Below are 16517 nucleotides of genomic sequence, written 5' to 3'. Positions count from 1 at the left end.
TAATATTTAGCTTGTTTGTTTACGCAAAAGGTTAGGGTATGGCCCGGTACACATTGAGCGTTTTCAAGCGCGTGCTTCAAAACGCCCACTGTGTACCAGCTCAATACGAGCAATCAGACCACCTGATAAAAAGCAATTGTCCGCAACATCGAAGATTTAATAGCAGCCTTGCAAAATTAAATTACTTAGCTGATTTCTAGTACGTTTTTTGATTTTGTGATATCGTGCCTTTATTCTGGCACCTACAAAACAAATAATTTGATATCCTTACAAGTAAAAAGGTTTAATTAGAACGCGTAGGTAGGAAGTTATTTTTGTGCGGAAACTTGAGCATTATAATATTATGATTATCTACCCACGTCAGAATATACGGTGGATCAAATTATATTAGAGGATTATTAATACTGTCCTACGGGAACACAGCACTTTTTTTAGATAAAATGCAGTTATCCATATTCCATAGCTTTTATAATTACTACCATGACAATAGTAATTCAAAATCCGTATTTTTGCGTAAAAAATATCTAGCAACAGTCCTGTTTTTTATTTTTATATGAGGTTAAAGTTTCTGTAGCAGCGCTATGCAACTTTTGATAGAACTTTGAGTACATATCAGATGTTTTTTGTTACAGAAACATGGACGCCGAAGCGGATTTCCTGTTGGAGGAAAGAGAGAGAGTGACAGTCGCCTCTTTCACCACCTTCAACAACCAGACCGTCTGGAACAACGAGACGACGGCGGAAAACCTCAATGTTTATTATTTTTACGATGTAAGTATCATCATCATAATATTAATACGCGAACGAAAAACTTTGTAACCCTTTTTAACGAAATATGGGGAAACGTAGGTGCATGAAATTTTGCACAGTTATAGTTTTTAATTATAGTTCGATATGGTGAAGGAGTGCATCGAAATAAAAATATTTTTAAATTATGCTTTTATCATACATTTTTTTCACAAATAAAACATTACACACACATGAGAAACGACAGAGTTTTGAGTGACAAGCTTATACATATGAATTATACTTTTTTATTTATAGTTGAAGTCTGTTGACAACAAGTTGACAAATTGAAAATGGATTATAGTTTCTTTTATTGAATCTAAGATACTACGAGACAATGCTTACACGGCCAGTCTGAGATCAGCTATGTCCCAGAAACAAGAGTTGAAAAAAAAAGATAAATTCAAATTTTTTACAAAATGTAGGTAAGTACCTAGTACGTCCTAATGTCGTTGAAACTAAGGTCGAATTTCGACCATTGGGCGATCTCTAGTCTAATTAAATATCCATACTTTAATACTAATATTATAAATGTGTGTGAAAGACGAAAGTGTGTCTTTTTTTAGGGTTCCGTACCTCAAAAGGAAAAAACGGAACCCTTATAGGATCACTTTGTTGTCCGTCTGTCCGTCCGTCCGTCTGTCAAGACCCTTTTTCTCAGGAACGCGTGGAGGTATGAAGCTGAAATTTATATCAATTACTCAGGTCTACTGTCCCTTGAAGCTGTGAAAAAATCAAACTTCTAAGCCAACGCAATCAAAAGATACAGCCGTTTATGCCGCAAGTTTTCGACACTTGCAAGGGAATCAAAACCTACAGGATGCTTCCCGTGAACTCAGAATCTTGAAATTTGGTACGAAGCAACGTCTTATAGCATAGATAAAGGAAAAATTACGAAAACCATAAATTTTTAGTTACATCACATAATATATTTTTTTTTAATAATTTTAAACTTACTACCCATTTCCTCATAAACGCGTAGAGGTATTAAATTGAAATTCATACCAAATACTCAGGTCTATAATACCTTTAAGCTGTCGGAACCCTCGGTGCGCGAGTCCGACTCGCACTTGGCCGGTTTTTTTTAATGAAAATAAGGGGGCGAACAAGCAAACGGGTCACCTGATGGAAAGCAACTTCCGTCGCCCATGGACACTCGCAGCATCAGAAGAGCTGCAGGTGCGTTGCCGGTCTTTTAAGAGGGAATAGGGTAATAGGGGAGGGTAGGGAAGAGAAGCGAAGGGAATAGGGGAGGGAATTGGGCCTCCGGTAAACTCACTCACTCGGCGAAACACAGCGGAAGCGCTGTTTCACGTCGGTTTTCTGTGAGGACGTGGTATTTCTCCGGTCGAGCCGGCCCATTCGTGCCGAAGCATGGCTCTCCCACGTCAAAATTTTACTGAAATTTGACATGGTGAAACTATGAGTCCCGGGAAAGGACATAGAATACTTTTTGTCCCGGAAAATGTACGGTTACCGCGCGATAAACGAGTTTGCGGGCGTCATCTAGTCATAGTATAAAGGTAAAGTAGTTTGTGAGGTAAAGTTTGTGAGTTTGTATAATTATCCTGAGTACCTACTGGTTGAAATACAAATGACTTTTACCAATAAGGTTCTCCTAGGAGTTTGCTACTGTCCTTCATCTCAAATGGACTTCAGCTTTTGAGCACATACTAGAGACTCACACACCGAATTACCAGCACTCAATTATCATGGGAGATTTTAATACTTGCATGGCAAGGGGTGATTTAAGATCTAGGAAACTCGCCTCAGTTTTGGATAGTTGCAACCTACACATGCTCCCTCTAAATCCTACCCATACCTCCCCTGGTTGTACACCATCCTTATTAGATCTCATGCTTGTACAGACCCCGGATCTAGTGGTGAAACATGGGCAGCTTTCTGCGGACTTATTTTCATACCACGATCTGATTTATCTTTCATATAAGATGCGTCCCCCTAAGGTAAAAAGAAAGGTGCTAATGCGACGCAATTTCTCAAACTTGAATATGGAAAACTTAAAACAAGATGCAAGTAATATGGATTGGTCTTCGGTCCACAGCGCTGATAATGTTGACGATAAGTTGTGCATTTTCAGCTCTCTGCTTACCGATCTCTATGACAGGCATGCTCCCATCAAACCCGTCAGAATAAAGCATCTTCCGGCTCCTTGGCTCACAGACGATCTTAAAAATTTAATAAAACAAAAGCACGCGGCGAAGACTAAATACAAGATTTCAAATTGTGCAGAGCATCGGGAAAATTACGTTAAGCTAAGAAATCGCTGTAACAAATTATGTAGGGATGCTCAACGTCGTTTCATCCATTCTTCTGTGGAGAATAGCGATCCCAGTCGCGTCTGGAAATTTCTGAAGACGCTGGGAGTCGGCAAAAATTCTGATGGTTTCCAAAATTCCTGTATAGACACTGACACACTAAACCGACATTTTGCATCACCACCTAATAACTACGACCTATGCCAAAAATCGCTTACGTTGAACCACCTTTCCCACTTACCCACCCCTGATTCTCCGCCATTCCAACTTAACCCATTTACTGGGGATGACGTTAAAAGGCATATTGCGTCCATCTCCTCGAATGCCGTCGGTGACGACGGGATCAGTCGTAAAATGATAATTCCTGTTTTGGACATCATTACACCGGTGCTTGTCGATATCTTCAACCATGCTGTTAATACTTCCGTATTTCCTAATACCTGGAAAAATGCCACCATAGTCCCACTGCCAAAATCTGCTCGACCTAAAGTTGTATCAGACTTTCGCCCAATTTCAATATTGCCATTTCTCTCCAAAGTTTTTGAAAAACTTATAGGTCAGCAGCTCACGAATTATGTTGTGCAGAATAACCTACTCAGCACCTTCCAGTCAGGATTTCGACGTGGGCACAGTACGACTACGGCTCTTATTAAGGTCACCGATGACATTAGACGTGGCATGGATGATAAGCAAATTACTCTATTAGCACTGCTAGATTTTAGCAACGCTTTTAATGCTGTCGACCACGACGTGTTAATTGGTATGATGAGAGTTTATAACTTCTCACCTCAAGTAATTGCCCTATTTCGCAGCTACCTTGTGGGGCGTCGACAAAGAGTTAAGGTAGCTGATGCTTCTTCCGATTGGTCCATGATTCTTACCGGTGTCCCTCAGGGTGGTGTGCTATCTCCTTTGCTTTTTGCTCTCTTTATAAACAGCATCACCCAATCACTATCCTCATCTTATCACCTTTATGCTGACGACTTCCAAGTTTATTGTCAGTCATCCCCACATAACATACATGCCACTATTCACCAACTCAACAATGACCTTAACATAATCTGTAGTTGGAGTAAACGACATGGTTTCCTTATTAACCCAACTAAGACGCAATTAATACTCATTGGTAGTCCTGGGCTAATATCCAGGGTTGAGTTTGATCGCTTACCTCAGGTGGTCGTGAATGGCGTTGTAGTTCCCTTTACTAATGTGGTTAAAAATTTAGGAGTTTACCTTGACGAAACTTTATCATGGTCACAACACATTAAAGAGATCAGTAGAAAAATACACGCAACCTGGCACTCTCTATCTCGCCTGCGTTACCTACTTCCCATCCCCACAAAAATTAAGATTGCTGAATCACTGTTCCTATCTACGCTTGATTATGCGGACGCTTGTTTTGTTGATCTGACGGAGGACCAGCTTAGCAAGCTCGAGCGACTGCAAAATCTTGCTATAAGATTCATATTCGGCCTTCGAAAATACGACCACGTCTCCGAATTCCGTGCAAAGCTGAGATGGCTGCCTATACGTCTTCGACGGGATGCTCGCGTACTATCTCTTGTATATTCCATTATACACGACCCGTATTTACCTTCTTATTTGAAAAATGTTTTTCTATTTCGACGGGCAGATGTCAAGGACTTACGGTCAGTGTCTAACTTGCTCTTAGATATGCCTGTACATAACACCAAATTCTATGGTTCCTCCTTCACTATTACTGGAATCAAACTCTGGAATGCTTTACCTAGAGACATAAAAATGACGAAAACGTTGAGTCGCTTTAAGATCTTGGTCAAGCAACACTTACTTGCTATCGCTAATAATGATAATAGCTCAACTTAAATTTCCTTACGACTATAGATACAATTATAATAACTTTTTTTTTTTTTTTCTATCGCTAAAATATTACAATTACATAAAAAATAATGTTCCATACTTTGTTATAAATTATGTATGTCCGTATGTATGTAAGTATTTTAGATTAATTATGTATGTATGTATTTATGTATGTATGTATGTAGCTGTGTATTTATTTTATAATTATATATCTATATTTTTATTATATTTATTTTGAAGCATCATGTTACGTTGATATATTATGTAATACGTTTTTGTTAATGGCACATTTACCATACTTATATCTTAAAATTATGTTTCCTCTACCTGTGGTTGCCTGGAAGAAATTACTAATTATAATTAGTAATAAGGCCGCCATTGTGTGTTACCTGTGTTTTAAAAATGTATTTTATTTTAAATTGTTATAATATGTATGCACAATAAAGAATATATTTTATCTTATCTTATATATTTAAACGAGCAATTCTTGTATATAAATATATAATTGGAATCTCGGAATCGGCTCCAACGATTTTCATGAAATTTCGTATATAGGGGGTTTCGGGGGCGATAAATCGATCTAGCTAGGAATCATTTTTAGAAAATGTCATTTTATTCGTGTTTTATCGAATACCGAGCAAAGCTCGGTCAGATAACGTGGTTTAATTAGAGGAAGATTTTTTTTAAATTACAACAGTACCTACCTACATCGATTTATCGCCCCCGAAACCCCCTATATAAAAAAAAAATTGAATGAAAATCGTTGGAGTCTATATATATATATATATATATATATATATATATATATATATATATATATATATATATATATATATATATATATATATATATTTTATATAGGGGGTTTCGGGGGCGATAAATCGATGTAGGTAGGTACTGTTGTAATTTAAAAAAAATCTTCCTCTAATTAAACCACGTTATCTGTGACTAAACTGTAGACTAAAAAAATTATAAATAAAAAAATGTATTTTTCAAAATTTCCAAATTTTGGGATTTAGTTGCATATAAATTGCGATCTATTATGTATGACCTTATTTGCTGTTTATGAATTATTTCAATCGTCTCTGGGTATTTATTGGGCATACTCCTTTATAATTTTAGGTTGGATTGCACCAGAGGCGTAGTTAAAGTTAAAGTTAAGGTCAAAGTTATGGTTATAGTCAAGGCTAATTTAACTTTAACCTTAACTTTGACGACAGAATTTGACAGAAGGCGTTGCTGGTCCGACAAGGCTTTAAGAACGTGGGCGGGGGGCGCTGCTGGTAAAGGAGAACTGTCATAAAAGGCGTTTTTGTATGATAACAGCGTTAATTCCTTTTTTCGCCACGTGCATTTAAAGCCTTGTCGAGCTCTATGGTTATGCTTAAATATGGCGTCTTGATGGCGTCCGTTTTTAACTTTAACCAAAGATTTGACATTTTGCATTGTAGTTAAAGTTACAGTTAGGTGTAGTTAAAGTAAGTTGGTGCAACCTACCCTTAATCTTCTAAAGTATGATAGCAGTGGAATCGAGCACTGCAAATAGCGCCGAATGAAAAGCTTGTAATCCCAATTCCGAATTCGGAATAAACTTATACTTTGCAGCTGTTGAAAACTGAAAACAAACACATTTTGAAGTGCTATTTAGTTATGCGACTGCTGCAGCGCTATTTGGATTTTAACCAATAAAATTTTATTGATTTGCTTCGTTATTATAGTTTTATGCATCGCAATCGCATCGCAGGAACTACTGTTACTGTATACACCCTGTATATAGAACACCTTACACTTATTAATAAAACTAAGTGTAAGGTGTTCCAACTTCTAATGAATACTTTAGGGCAGTGGTTCTTAACCTTTTCGTCATGACAAACACATTACCCGGCTTGACAAACATTTTACCAATTATTAATGTTTGTCTAGCCGGAGACCACCCGGTGGGTTGCCTAAACTAAGGGTTTTTTGATAAAAAAAACAAGGACAACTTTATAATTTGCTAATTATTCTTATATTTTTTTTTATTTGGCAAAAATCTAAAAGTAACAGATTGTAATTAAATGTGATTTTTGTGACTGCATAGTCCATACTCTTTACTAACTGCTGAATTCTCACATAATTTATTATTAGAATGGCTTCGCGGACCACTTGGAATGCCTCCCGGTACCACCAGTGGTCCGCGGACCGCCGGTTAAGAACCACTGCTTTAGGGTGTGCAATGTGCATGAGTCCCCTGTTCGTCCCCTCGAACTGTTCGGTGAATACTGAACGGCGAGCTTACTCGATAGAGTAATGCTGAATGTGTGGACGAAAGCCCAAGCCGCGGGTTTTGCTCGACGTGATTGCTCGATCGAGTAAAACCGTATGTAAGTAATTAGCATTATACACACCCTAAAGTATTATCAGTTATCACTTTATTACGTGCGAGAGCTATGCTTCGGCACGAATGGGCCGGCTCGACCGGATAAATACCACGTTCTCACAGAAAACCGGCGTGAAACAGCGCTTGCGCTGTGTTTCGCCGAGTGAGTGAGTTTACCGGAGGCCCAATCCCCTAACCCCTACCCTATTCCCTTCCCTACCCTTGAGGGTAGGGAAGAAAAGTTGACTATTCCCTTCCATTCCCTTCCCTACCCTCCCCTATTACCCTATTCCCTCTTAAAAGGCCGGCAACGCACTTGCAGCTCTTCTGATGCTGCGAGTGTCCATGGGCGACGGAAGTTGCTTTCCATCAGGTGACCCGTTTGCTCGTTTGCCCCCTTATTTCATAAAAAAAAAAAAACACCCAGTATTATGCCGATAAAAGTAGTCGATTTTCAAGGTGTCTGGACCGGGAATTATTTAGGTCAGTGAAACACGTCGGCTAAACCTTTAGGGTAATGTTGTAGAAAAAAGCAATTTAAGAAAGTTTGACACTTTTTAGCTACGCAATACTTGTAGAACAGTGATATCTCGGTTCAAACAATTGGTACCTACCTACCTACAATAAAAGTAGCAACTTTAACAGTTTGATGATCCTTTCATTTTTATTAACTACTTTGGACTAAAATATATGACTTAAAAACTCAGGTTATTAATTTAAATGGCATGACTAACCTATGTTCTTTCCCGGAACTCAAAGCATCTCTATAGCAAATTTCAGCAAAATCGGTTGAGCGATTCGGGAGTGAAGAGGTAACAGACCGCAAGACGGACAGACACACTTTCGCATTTATAATATTAACATGAGTTAGGTGCAGAAATACTTTGAGATATGAGAATCGATAAAGAATAGTTTTTGTTAAAGGAAATAAATAATATTTTTTCCGCGCGATACACGAATTTCGGTGCGGCGTATTTGCGGCCGACCTCTCATTACAAAATATGGAAGGTAAAGAGATGTTGTCTGAATAGTTTTGGTATTGTGAAATGATAACAGAATAGCTGCTGATTTAACCGGAATGCTAATTGGGCCAAAACAACCCGGTTATTTTAGGCGGCATAATAATGTTCTAGTTAATTGATGGCAATTGTTGAGATCGCCATGAGCTGTTGCCTGTTGGTTTTGTACGCAGATGTAGATGTCTGGATGCGCTGCAAGTTGACTATAATTGTCTATTGAAATACATTTAGGTATAGAATACACCATGGACTAATTAATTGAAAAACATGTAGAACTTAATATCAGTTATCGTATTTTTGGGCGCACAAAAATATTTTAAATATAAGATCCATGATAAAAGAGGGGTGTAATAAGTTTGACGTGTCTTTCTGACGCTGTGTGTCGTGGAATTATTGTAGCATCCAAGCGGGTGGACTTATTTTCTCCTAGTTTTCACTTTTCTCTAGTCGCGTAGTTTAATTAAATTAAATCAAATCAAATCATTTATTTGAGTTGTTTAAATACAATAACTATCTAAAGTCGAAAAGAAGACAAACTAAGTAACACAGTCGTTTTAGATAAGATGGACGTGAAAGGCTCGTTCGAAAAAAAATAATTTTATAAATAAAATTCATTAGTTTTAATTTTTAATATAACCTAAAACCTTATAAGTTCTATAAATTCTTTCCCTGGCCAAAAGAAGTATCATGTTTCTCGTTGGATAACAATAATATTATATTATCCAAAAATACTTCAAGTAGTCTAAGAGACGATAGCCGCATTCTTCGTTTCAGATATCCACGATCCTGACCTACTTTGATAAACATGACTTTGGGATAAAATAACACCAGCAGAGATAAATCGACAGTCGCGTCGGAACGGTTAATGTTTACCGAAGGGTTAAATTTATTGAACCCGCTTAAGCTTAAGGTATAACTTAGTAATTAGGTACATTTTGGAGGGGGTTAATACGTTAGCCAAAAATAGATTATTGCCTACAACAGTAAAACTAACTTACGTTTAGTAAGTTAACTTTATTGTAAAGTGAGTCGTTCGTTGAGATATTATTATGCTTCAATAGTTATTATTATAATTCAACGTTTGTAACTTAGTTGATATAAAAAAGGCCAAAGTGCGAGTCGAACTCGCTCACGAAGGGTTCCGTACCATTACAGAGCAAAAGTAGGCCAAAAATTGTGGTTTTTGGATGGGATCCCCGATCCGCTTTCAGAGCGAAGTAACCACTCCTCAAATACTGTAGTGCCTGGGACAAGATTTTTAAATGTCCGTATGGTTGCCCAAGCGCATACGGCATTCTCGCATCATAGTCGGCCTAGTCCAGAGGAAAGAACTAGTCAATACGTCTGGGACCAACTATGTGCGGGTTTTCCTTCACCGTAGAGTTGTTATAGCGGCAACAGTAATACACATCTGTAAAATTTTCAGAAGTCTAGCTAGTTCTTGAGAATTGAGATGCTGCCTGCATTCAGACAGACAGCGAAGTATTAGTAACAAATCATCGTTTATAGCAATATTGATGTTATTAGTGTTAAACGTATTTTAATTTAATTTAATACCTCGTATATTTTTAAAAAGTATTTTAATTTTGTTGCTATTATTAGTTTCGGAGAAGGACCTCATTTAACATAGTATTGTCCTGTAAACTCTAGGTCTACTACGAAACCGTTTTGAGACTCAAACAATCGGACGAGAATGAGCGTCCCGCTCTAACAACGTCATTTCCCGTTTGTTAAAGAAGGACGCGGCATTTTCGTACGATTGTTTGAGTCTCAAAACGGTTTCGTGGTACGGCCCCTGCATACCGACTAGTTAGTTGATAGTAAACAGAACACAATTCAGGTGTAAACTGCACTACTGTAACTATACAGATATTGGGCATTGGGATCGTAGCCAAATCAGCTTTCTATTGATGATGCACTCGAAATATAATAATATTATTATAACAATATTATTGAGATACTAGACGTTATCTGCAACTTACTTTTATCATAATAATTTTTTATCAAAGTTGTGGTTTATACTCTTTTTGAGTGTATTCAAAATGGACATTCAAAGTGAAGGCTACAGGGAAATGTACGTTTTGTCTATTAATATTGTTGGATATTATTATGTACTTTATATTATTATCTGTCATTAAAATTGATCCAGTACTTTCATAGCTTATGTAAGTACATACTTTATATTCTGTTTTTGTTTTAAGAGGCACCGTACCCTAATTACATGAAACCTTTTGTAAAACTTCTCTGTGTCCGGCTGTAACATAAATAAGTTAGTCCATCTAATAAAAAATTCATTTGGCCTGTCCATAGTCTGTTCGTTGACGTAGAATAAAATACCGGACTAGATTTCGGGTATGGAATAAAGTTTCATGAGGCCTAAAAATGTAGATTGAATATCTCAGCGTTTTATCTTTTTGGGACTATTAAACCAACCCCATCTAAATATAATTGCTAGCGACTTTATTTAAAAGGGAAATTAGTGCCTTATCATGACACTACGATTAGCGAGCGATTTGAAAGCGACGAGACTGCGCGGCGTGCACGTCGCGACAGCGCAGCGACGTCGCGGCGTGGCGTGGACGCCATTTTTTTTTATGAAATAAGGGGGCAAACGAGCAAACGGGTCACCTGATCGAAAGCAACTTCCGTCGCCCATGGACACTCGCAGCATCAGAAGAGCTGCAAGTGCGTTGCTGGCCTTTTAAGGGGGAATAGGGTAATAGGGGAGGGTAGGAATGGGAAGGGAATAGGGGAGGGTAAGGAAGGGAATAGGATAGGGGATTGGGCCTCCGGTAAACTCACTCACTCGGCGAAACACAGCGCAAACGCTGTTTCACGCCGGTTTTCTGTGAGAACGTGGTATTTCTCCGGTCGAGCCGGCCCATTCGTGCCGAAGCATGGCTCTCCCACGTGTTCACTCGTCTACACAGATTATTATTATATATAGTAGACTCGTCTAGGGAGTGACGTCAGAATCCATTTTGCTGCTGAGTGTCCGAAACGCCGAAGGCAAGCGCAATCGCGATGTCATCGCGGCGTGAGCGCTGCGCAATCGCGTCGCTTTCAAATCGCTCGCTAATCGCCAGTGTGATAAGGCGCTTACTCCTTAGTAAAGTACATTTTTTGTGATAAAAATGTACCAAAATATGTATTTTATCGCGATTACAAACGTAATGTACTATCGGAGAAGTTGATTCATAGGCAGATGGCGGGCCTACGTAATTTGGTTGCGTTATGTCAAATCTAGCCAGCAGTTCGAATGACATTGACATTATTCAACCAAAAGCCACGTCTGTCTACTGCCTATGAATTTCTTCGATGGTACCTTTACTAACCGTACCGCCTTCAATAGTGCGAAGGAATCGTTGAATTTTAGGAGAATTCTGAAAAAGGCCCTATTTAAATAATAACAATTATATTTTAATATCTTTTAGTGAGTCGATTCTATCGAGTCGATTTACATGTGTGTGTGTGTGTGTGTGTGTGTGTGTAAAAAAAATTATATTATTATGTTCCTTTATTGTTTCAGAGTATCCAGTTCACAGTGATGTGGGTACTGTTCGTGCTGATCGTGGTGTTGAACGCGTCTGTGATCGCGGCGCTGCTCTGTACCAACGCCAGGAAGAGTCGGATGAACTTTTTCATCGTGCAGCTGGCTATAGCAGGTATGTGGATAGCTTAATTCAGTGGCGTACCTTGCGAGGTCCCTGCAAGAGCGAGCTCTTCGCCACCCCCTGGGGCCGCCACTGGCTTAATTGCAAGTATGTTCTTAACTAATAGCAGGCATGTGCAGTTGGGTTTAGCAGGTGCACCCGAGCATATTATGTACATGAACTTGAATGACATGTACTGAAAATGAAATGAAAATGAAAATATTTATTTCTAAGTTTTTTTTTTGTGTTCTAAAAGTGTTTACTTTGTTCCAAAGTTAACACTTTTAGAATGTCGCGACTACATGAGGTCTACCACCAGTACTTACTGCTACTGGTGAGCTTAGTAAAGTACATAATAATATTGCTGCTGCTCATACATAATAACATTTACATAATATGCGTGCATAACTAAACTGCTTCAGCTTAGTTATGCACGTATATTATGTAAATGTTAAGCAGGTATGTGCAGCGAGGTAGTTAAATGAACTTTAGAGGAAGTTAGAATTCAGCGTATATCTTTTGTGATATATTAACTGCAAATTAAGTAGGTATGTTATTGAAAAAGTTTTTTGCTCAATTTTCCAAAATCTCTGACATAATGTGATTAGGAAGTGACTTATGCTTGTATATATACTTGATATATTATATCGATCATAAGATCATAAGACCGCAAATAAGGATAACTGTTAATGATCCAAGTGACCTATCACTAAAAAATAAAAAATAAACGGTCTTACCACAAAAGATTAAACATCTATAATTTAACAGTTGTTTTGACACCATTTTCTAATCAACTTTTCAACAGGTGTTTAAATCTTTTGCAGTAAGACCGTAATTGGTCTCTTATTGACAAGGAAAAATTAAACAATGAATTCAAGTTGTATTATAATCTAACCTTGTTAGGTTTCGTTTAGGTAATCTGGAAAACTACTCAATGTTGGCCTTTTTAACGTCAGTCTTACATAAATGATTAATTACTAGATTACCAATATTGATTTTAGGGTTCCGTACACCAGATAACAATGAAACTATTAAAGCCTATTATTTGTTTAGTGTACAGCCCGAGGCTCAATTAGGTAAATTAACCGTTATATCTATGGTCTAAAGTGGTGGTGGTGGTGGTGGTATGGTCTAAACGACGAAAAGAGTCTTCAAAATTGAATGTCTTTTGAATTACATTTTCTGACTAGCTTCGGCTTAAACTATAATATAAATATTTGTAGAATTGACGCATAACCGTGGCTGATTTATCAATTATTGCGAAGATTTCGAATGGTGTAAGATTAAAATCAAAAGCCTGAAAGAGCTGTGCGTCTCACAAAACGTAGGCATAAGCGGCATATTAAAAGAACTCTTTATACTTTCGTCGACGTATCTAACACCGAAGCTATTCTAAATTTCTAACACAAAAACTTGAGAGGTGTCAGGGGACACCCGGATGGAACGAAGTTTTAAATAAATGCCCACAACGCCAAATCAATGCCCTCTGCCTCTACTTCGCAGGTACTAAAATGAGTGTCAGTCAAAAAGTATCGTTACAACTTTTTCGCGATAAGGAACTTCGTTCACAAAGTATTATTAAATACATTTTAAAATCTTATTCAAATATGACTGTAAGTATCAGCGTGAAATTTCTCGTTAACTACGGAATCCTTCTGCCATTCCGACTCACACTTGGTCCCTTTTTAATTACCTTTTAGTGGGCGAAAACGCTTTATTTTCTTTTAATTAAATCCGCAAAGTAACAGTTTTCCTCCAACAATGAACCAAAAAGGTCAAATATAATAGTGGCCATTAGTTTACGCAAGGTAAAAGGTATGAAACATCAAAAGCTGAGTTTGTTTTATGTAGGCCATTTTCTGTGCGACAAACTTTGAAACACACATAACTTATTGTATCACACACAGTTCATAATTCAGTACTTTATAATATTACCTATTTCATATTAAAAAAATATAATAGTAATCATTTATTAAATACTTTACTTTATCACTTTACATATTTATGACAAACCACGTAAAACGATATAATATTTGAATTTTGAAAACTGTTCATACCTTTTCATTAAAGGAGTGAGCACACTGAGACGGGCCGTGCCGGGGCTCAGCGTGCCGGGGCTCATCGCAAAAATCCGCCGCCATACAATTTGTATGGAAGCGGAAATCCGCTGCACCCCGACACAGTGTGCGATACGCGCATCCGCTTCCATACAAAGCCCCGGCACGCTGAGCCCCGGCACGGCCCGTCGCAGTGTGCTCACTCCTTAAAAGTGCACAAATATTTACAACAAGGCAGCGTATTAAAAACAGATATCATGATTTATAATGAACATTCAAAATACTTGTTTATTCAGGTAATGGATTAATGCACTTCGCATGTCATGCATCAGATTGTTCACAGTTATATTACCTTTGGCATAACCTTTATGCCCACAAAATAAGGTGCACTTTTGTATACACTTCGAGGTAAAGTTGCTTTGTTTGTAATTACTGTATTTGCAGTTATTTAAAGAAGGTTAACTTTCGAAATGTATACTCAAAGTGTATATGCTTCTTTGTTGATGAAATGTCCAAGGTTAAGGGCTTGTTTCACCACTTCCTGATAAGTGCCGGATAGGCTATCGACAACTTAACTTGACAGATAGAATATGGAGCAACTGTCGAATAAGTTGTGGATAGCCTATCTGGCACCTTATCAGGAAGTGGTGGAACAGGTCCTCTTAATTTTAAATCTTACCGTCGTACCTATATATACGTCTTAAACCGTACATTTTTCATGTTTTTTTTTATGAAATAAGGGGGCAAACGAGCAAACGGGTCACCTGATGGAAAGCAACTTCCGTCGCCCATGGACACTCGCAGCATCAGAAGAGCTGCAGGTGCGTTGCCAGCCTTTTAAGAGGGAATAGGGTAATAGAGGAGGGTAGGGATGGGAAGGGAAGGGAATAGGGGAGGGTAGGGAAGGGAATAGGGTAGGGGATTGGGCCTCCGGTAAACTCACTCACTCGGCGAAACACAGCGCAAGCGCTGTTTCACGCCGGTTTTTTGTGAGAACGTGGTATTTCTCCGGTCGAGCCGGCCCATTCGTGCCGAAGCATGGCTCTCCCATGTATAAAACTATTGTAACGATGAGAACTATTGTACGTTTTTAACCATATTTTAGCCTCAAAGTATCTCTAGCCTCACACAAAATTTAATCGAAATCTGTTCAGTCTTCAGAAGCTTATGCGTGACAATTAATAATATTAGTTTGACTAGCGTGAATATTAAATCCAAGTACGTGATAAATTAATTTAACTAGATGACGCCCGCAACTCCGTTGCGCCAAAATGAGTTTATCGCGCGGTAACTGTAAATTTTTCCGGCATAAAAAGTATCCTTTTTACTTTTCCGGAACTGAAAGTATCTCCATACCAAATAGTAAAATCGGTTCAACGGTTTGGGCGTGAAGAGGTTACAGACAGACAAGCACACTTTCGCATTTATAATATTAGTAGGTATATGGATTAAGAGGATACACCAGAGGCTAGAGAAATGAAAAAAAAGTACGTGTAATATCTATAGCTGTCTCCCTTACCTCAAGCCTATACCGCAGAACGCGATAGAGACAACTGCAGAAAATCCAGAAAATCAACGATTCGTTGTCCCCTGATTCCTTCTCCAAAACTTAACCGATTTAAGTACTTTTTTCATAAAAGATTAAAAAAAGGCTTGAGCTGTGTTCCTATGTTTTGCTTTTTTTGTATAATCTAGCCAAATCTGTTTTCTGGACGTTTGAACACAGCGGAAAATATGGCCATTTTTTTAGGTTTTTGAACGTTCATATCTTATTTAATAATTAAATTATGAAAAAAAAAACATAGGGACATTGTATTAGTGGCCGTAGATATTCAGGAAAAAAATTATAACTCTACTAGCATTATCCAGGGAGGAAACAGGGGACAACATTTGTATGGAAAAAATGGCGGTGTGGAATCCTCTTAAAAACTCATATTATTTTCCTGTTTCTGCATTGCTGCAATTTCTATTTAAAACTTAGCTGATGTGGGTGCAAAATCGAAAAGTTCTTGCATTCTCTGTACGCTCAGCTGGGCGTAAGCAGCACATACGTTTAAGGTGACGCCACGTTAAAGTAAAAAACCGGGTTGGATATGTTTTAGATTGCTTGTTTTCAAACAAGCAATGGAACAGCAAAAAATGAAAAGGGCGTAGGCGACAAAATGGATTTTTGTCGCGTAATTTAAAAACCATACATACATTCCATATAAGCTAAGGGCAAATTAAAGTGTATGCTTGAACCAATCTATGTACAATAAACAATTTTTGAAAGCTTAAATCACTCTCCCCTGTTGGCAAAATCAGAATCCCTTTTTTTACCGAGGTCTTTTGATTGATTATTCTGTGTTATAAAAGTTGACCAATCGTATTATGCTATGGGTAATTCAAAGACAAATACATTATGAATACTCACAATGAACTTTAATTTCTTAGCTTTAGTCATTGCTGAGAAAAATCGCTCAAGGCGTCGCCTTAACTCCTTTTTGCTTGCACGATTAAAATATTTTTAAAATATAGTTTTATGATGC

At 37.9% G+C, this 16517-nt stretch overlaps 1 protein-coding gene across 1 annotated transcript in view; it reads left to right on the top strand.

Annotated features, from left to right (window-relative positions):
- Positions 1-16517, top strand: part of LOC121731245 (cardioacceleratory peptide receptor-like) — a 143806-nt gene that overhangs the window by 111881 nt on the left and 15408 nt on the right. Inside the window, exons 3-4 of the mRNA XM_042120601.1 lie at positions 633-771; positions 11809-11944. Of these exons, the coding sequence (XP_041976535.1) occupies positions 637-771; positions 11809-11944 (271 nt within the window). The 5' untranslated portion in view covers positions 633-636. The remainder of the gene's footprint in view (positions 1-632; positions 772-11808; positions 11945-16517) is intronic.

This window comes from Aricia agestis, chromosome 10 (genome assembly GCF_905147365.1).
Source record: "Aricia agestis chromosome 10, ilAriAges1.1, whole genome shotgun sequence".
NCBI lineage: Eukaryota > Metazoa > Arthropoda > Insecta > Lepidoptera > Lycaenidae > Aricia > Aricia agestis.
This window is presented reverse-complemented; position numbering and strand designations above follow the sequence as displayed.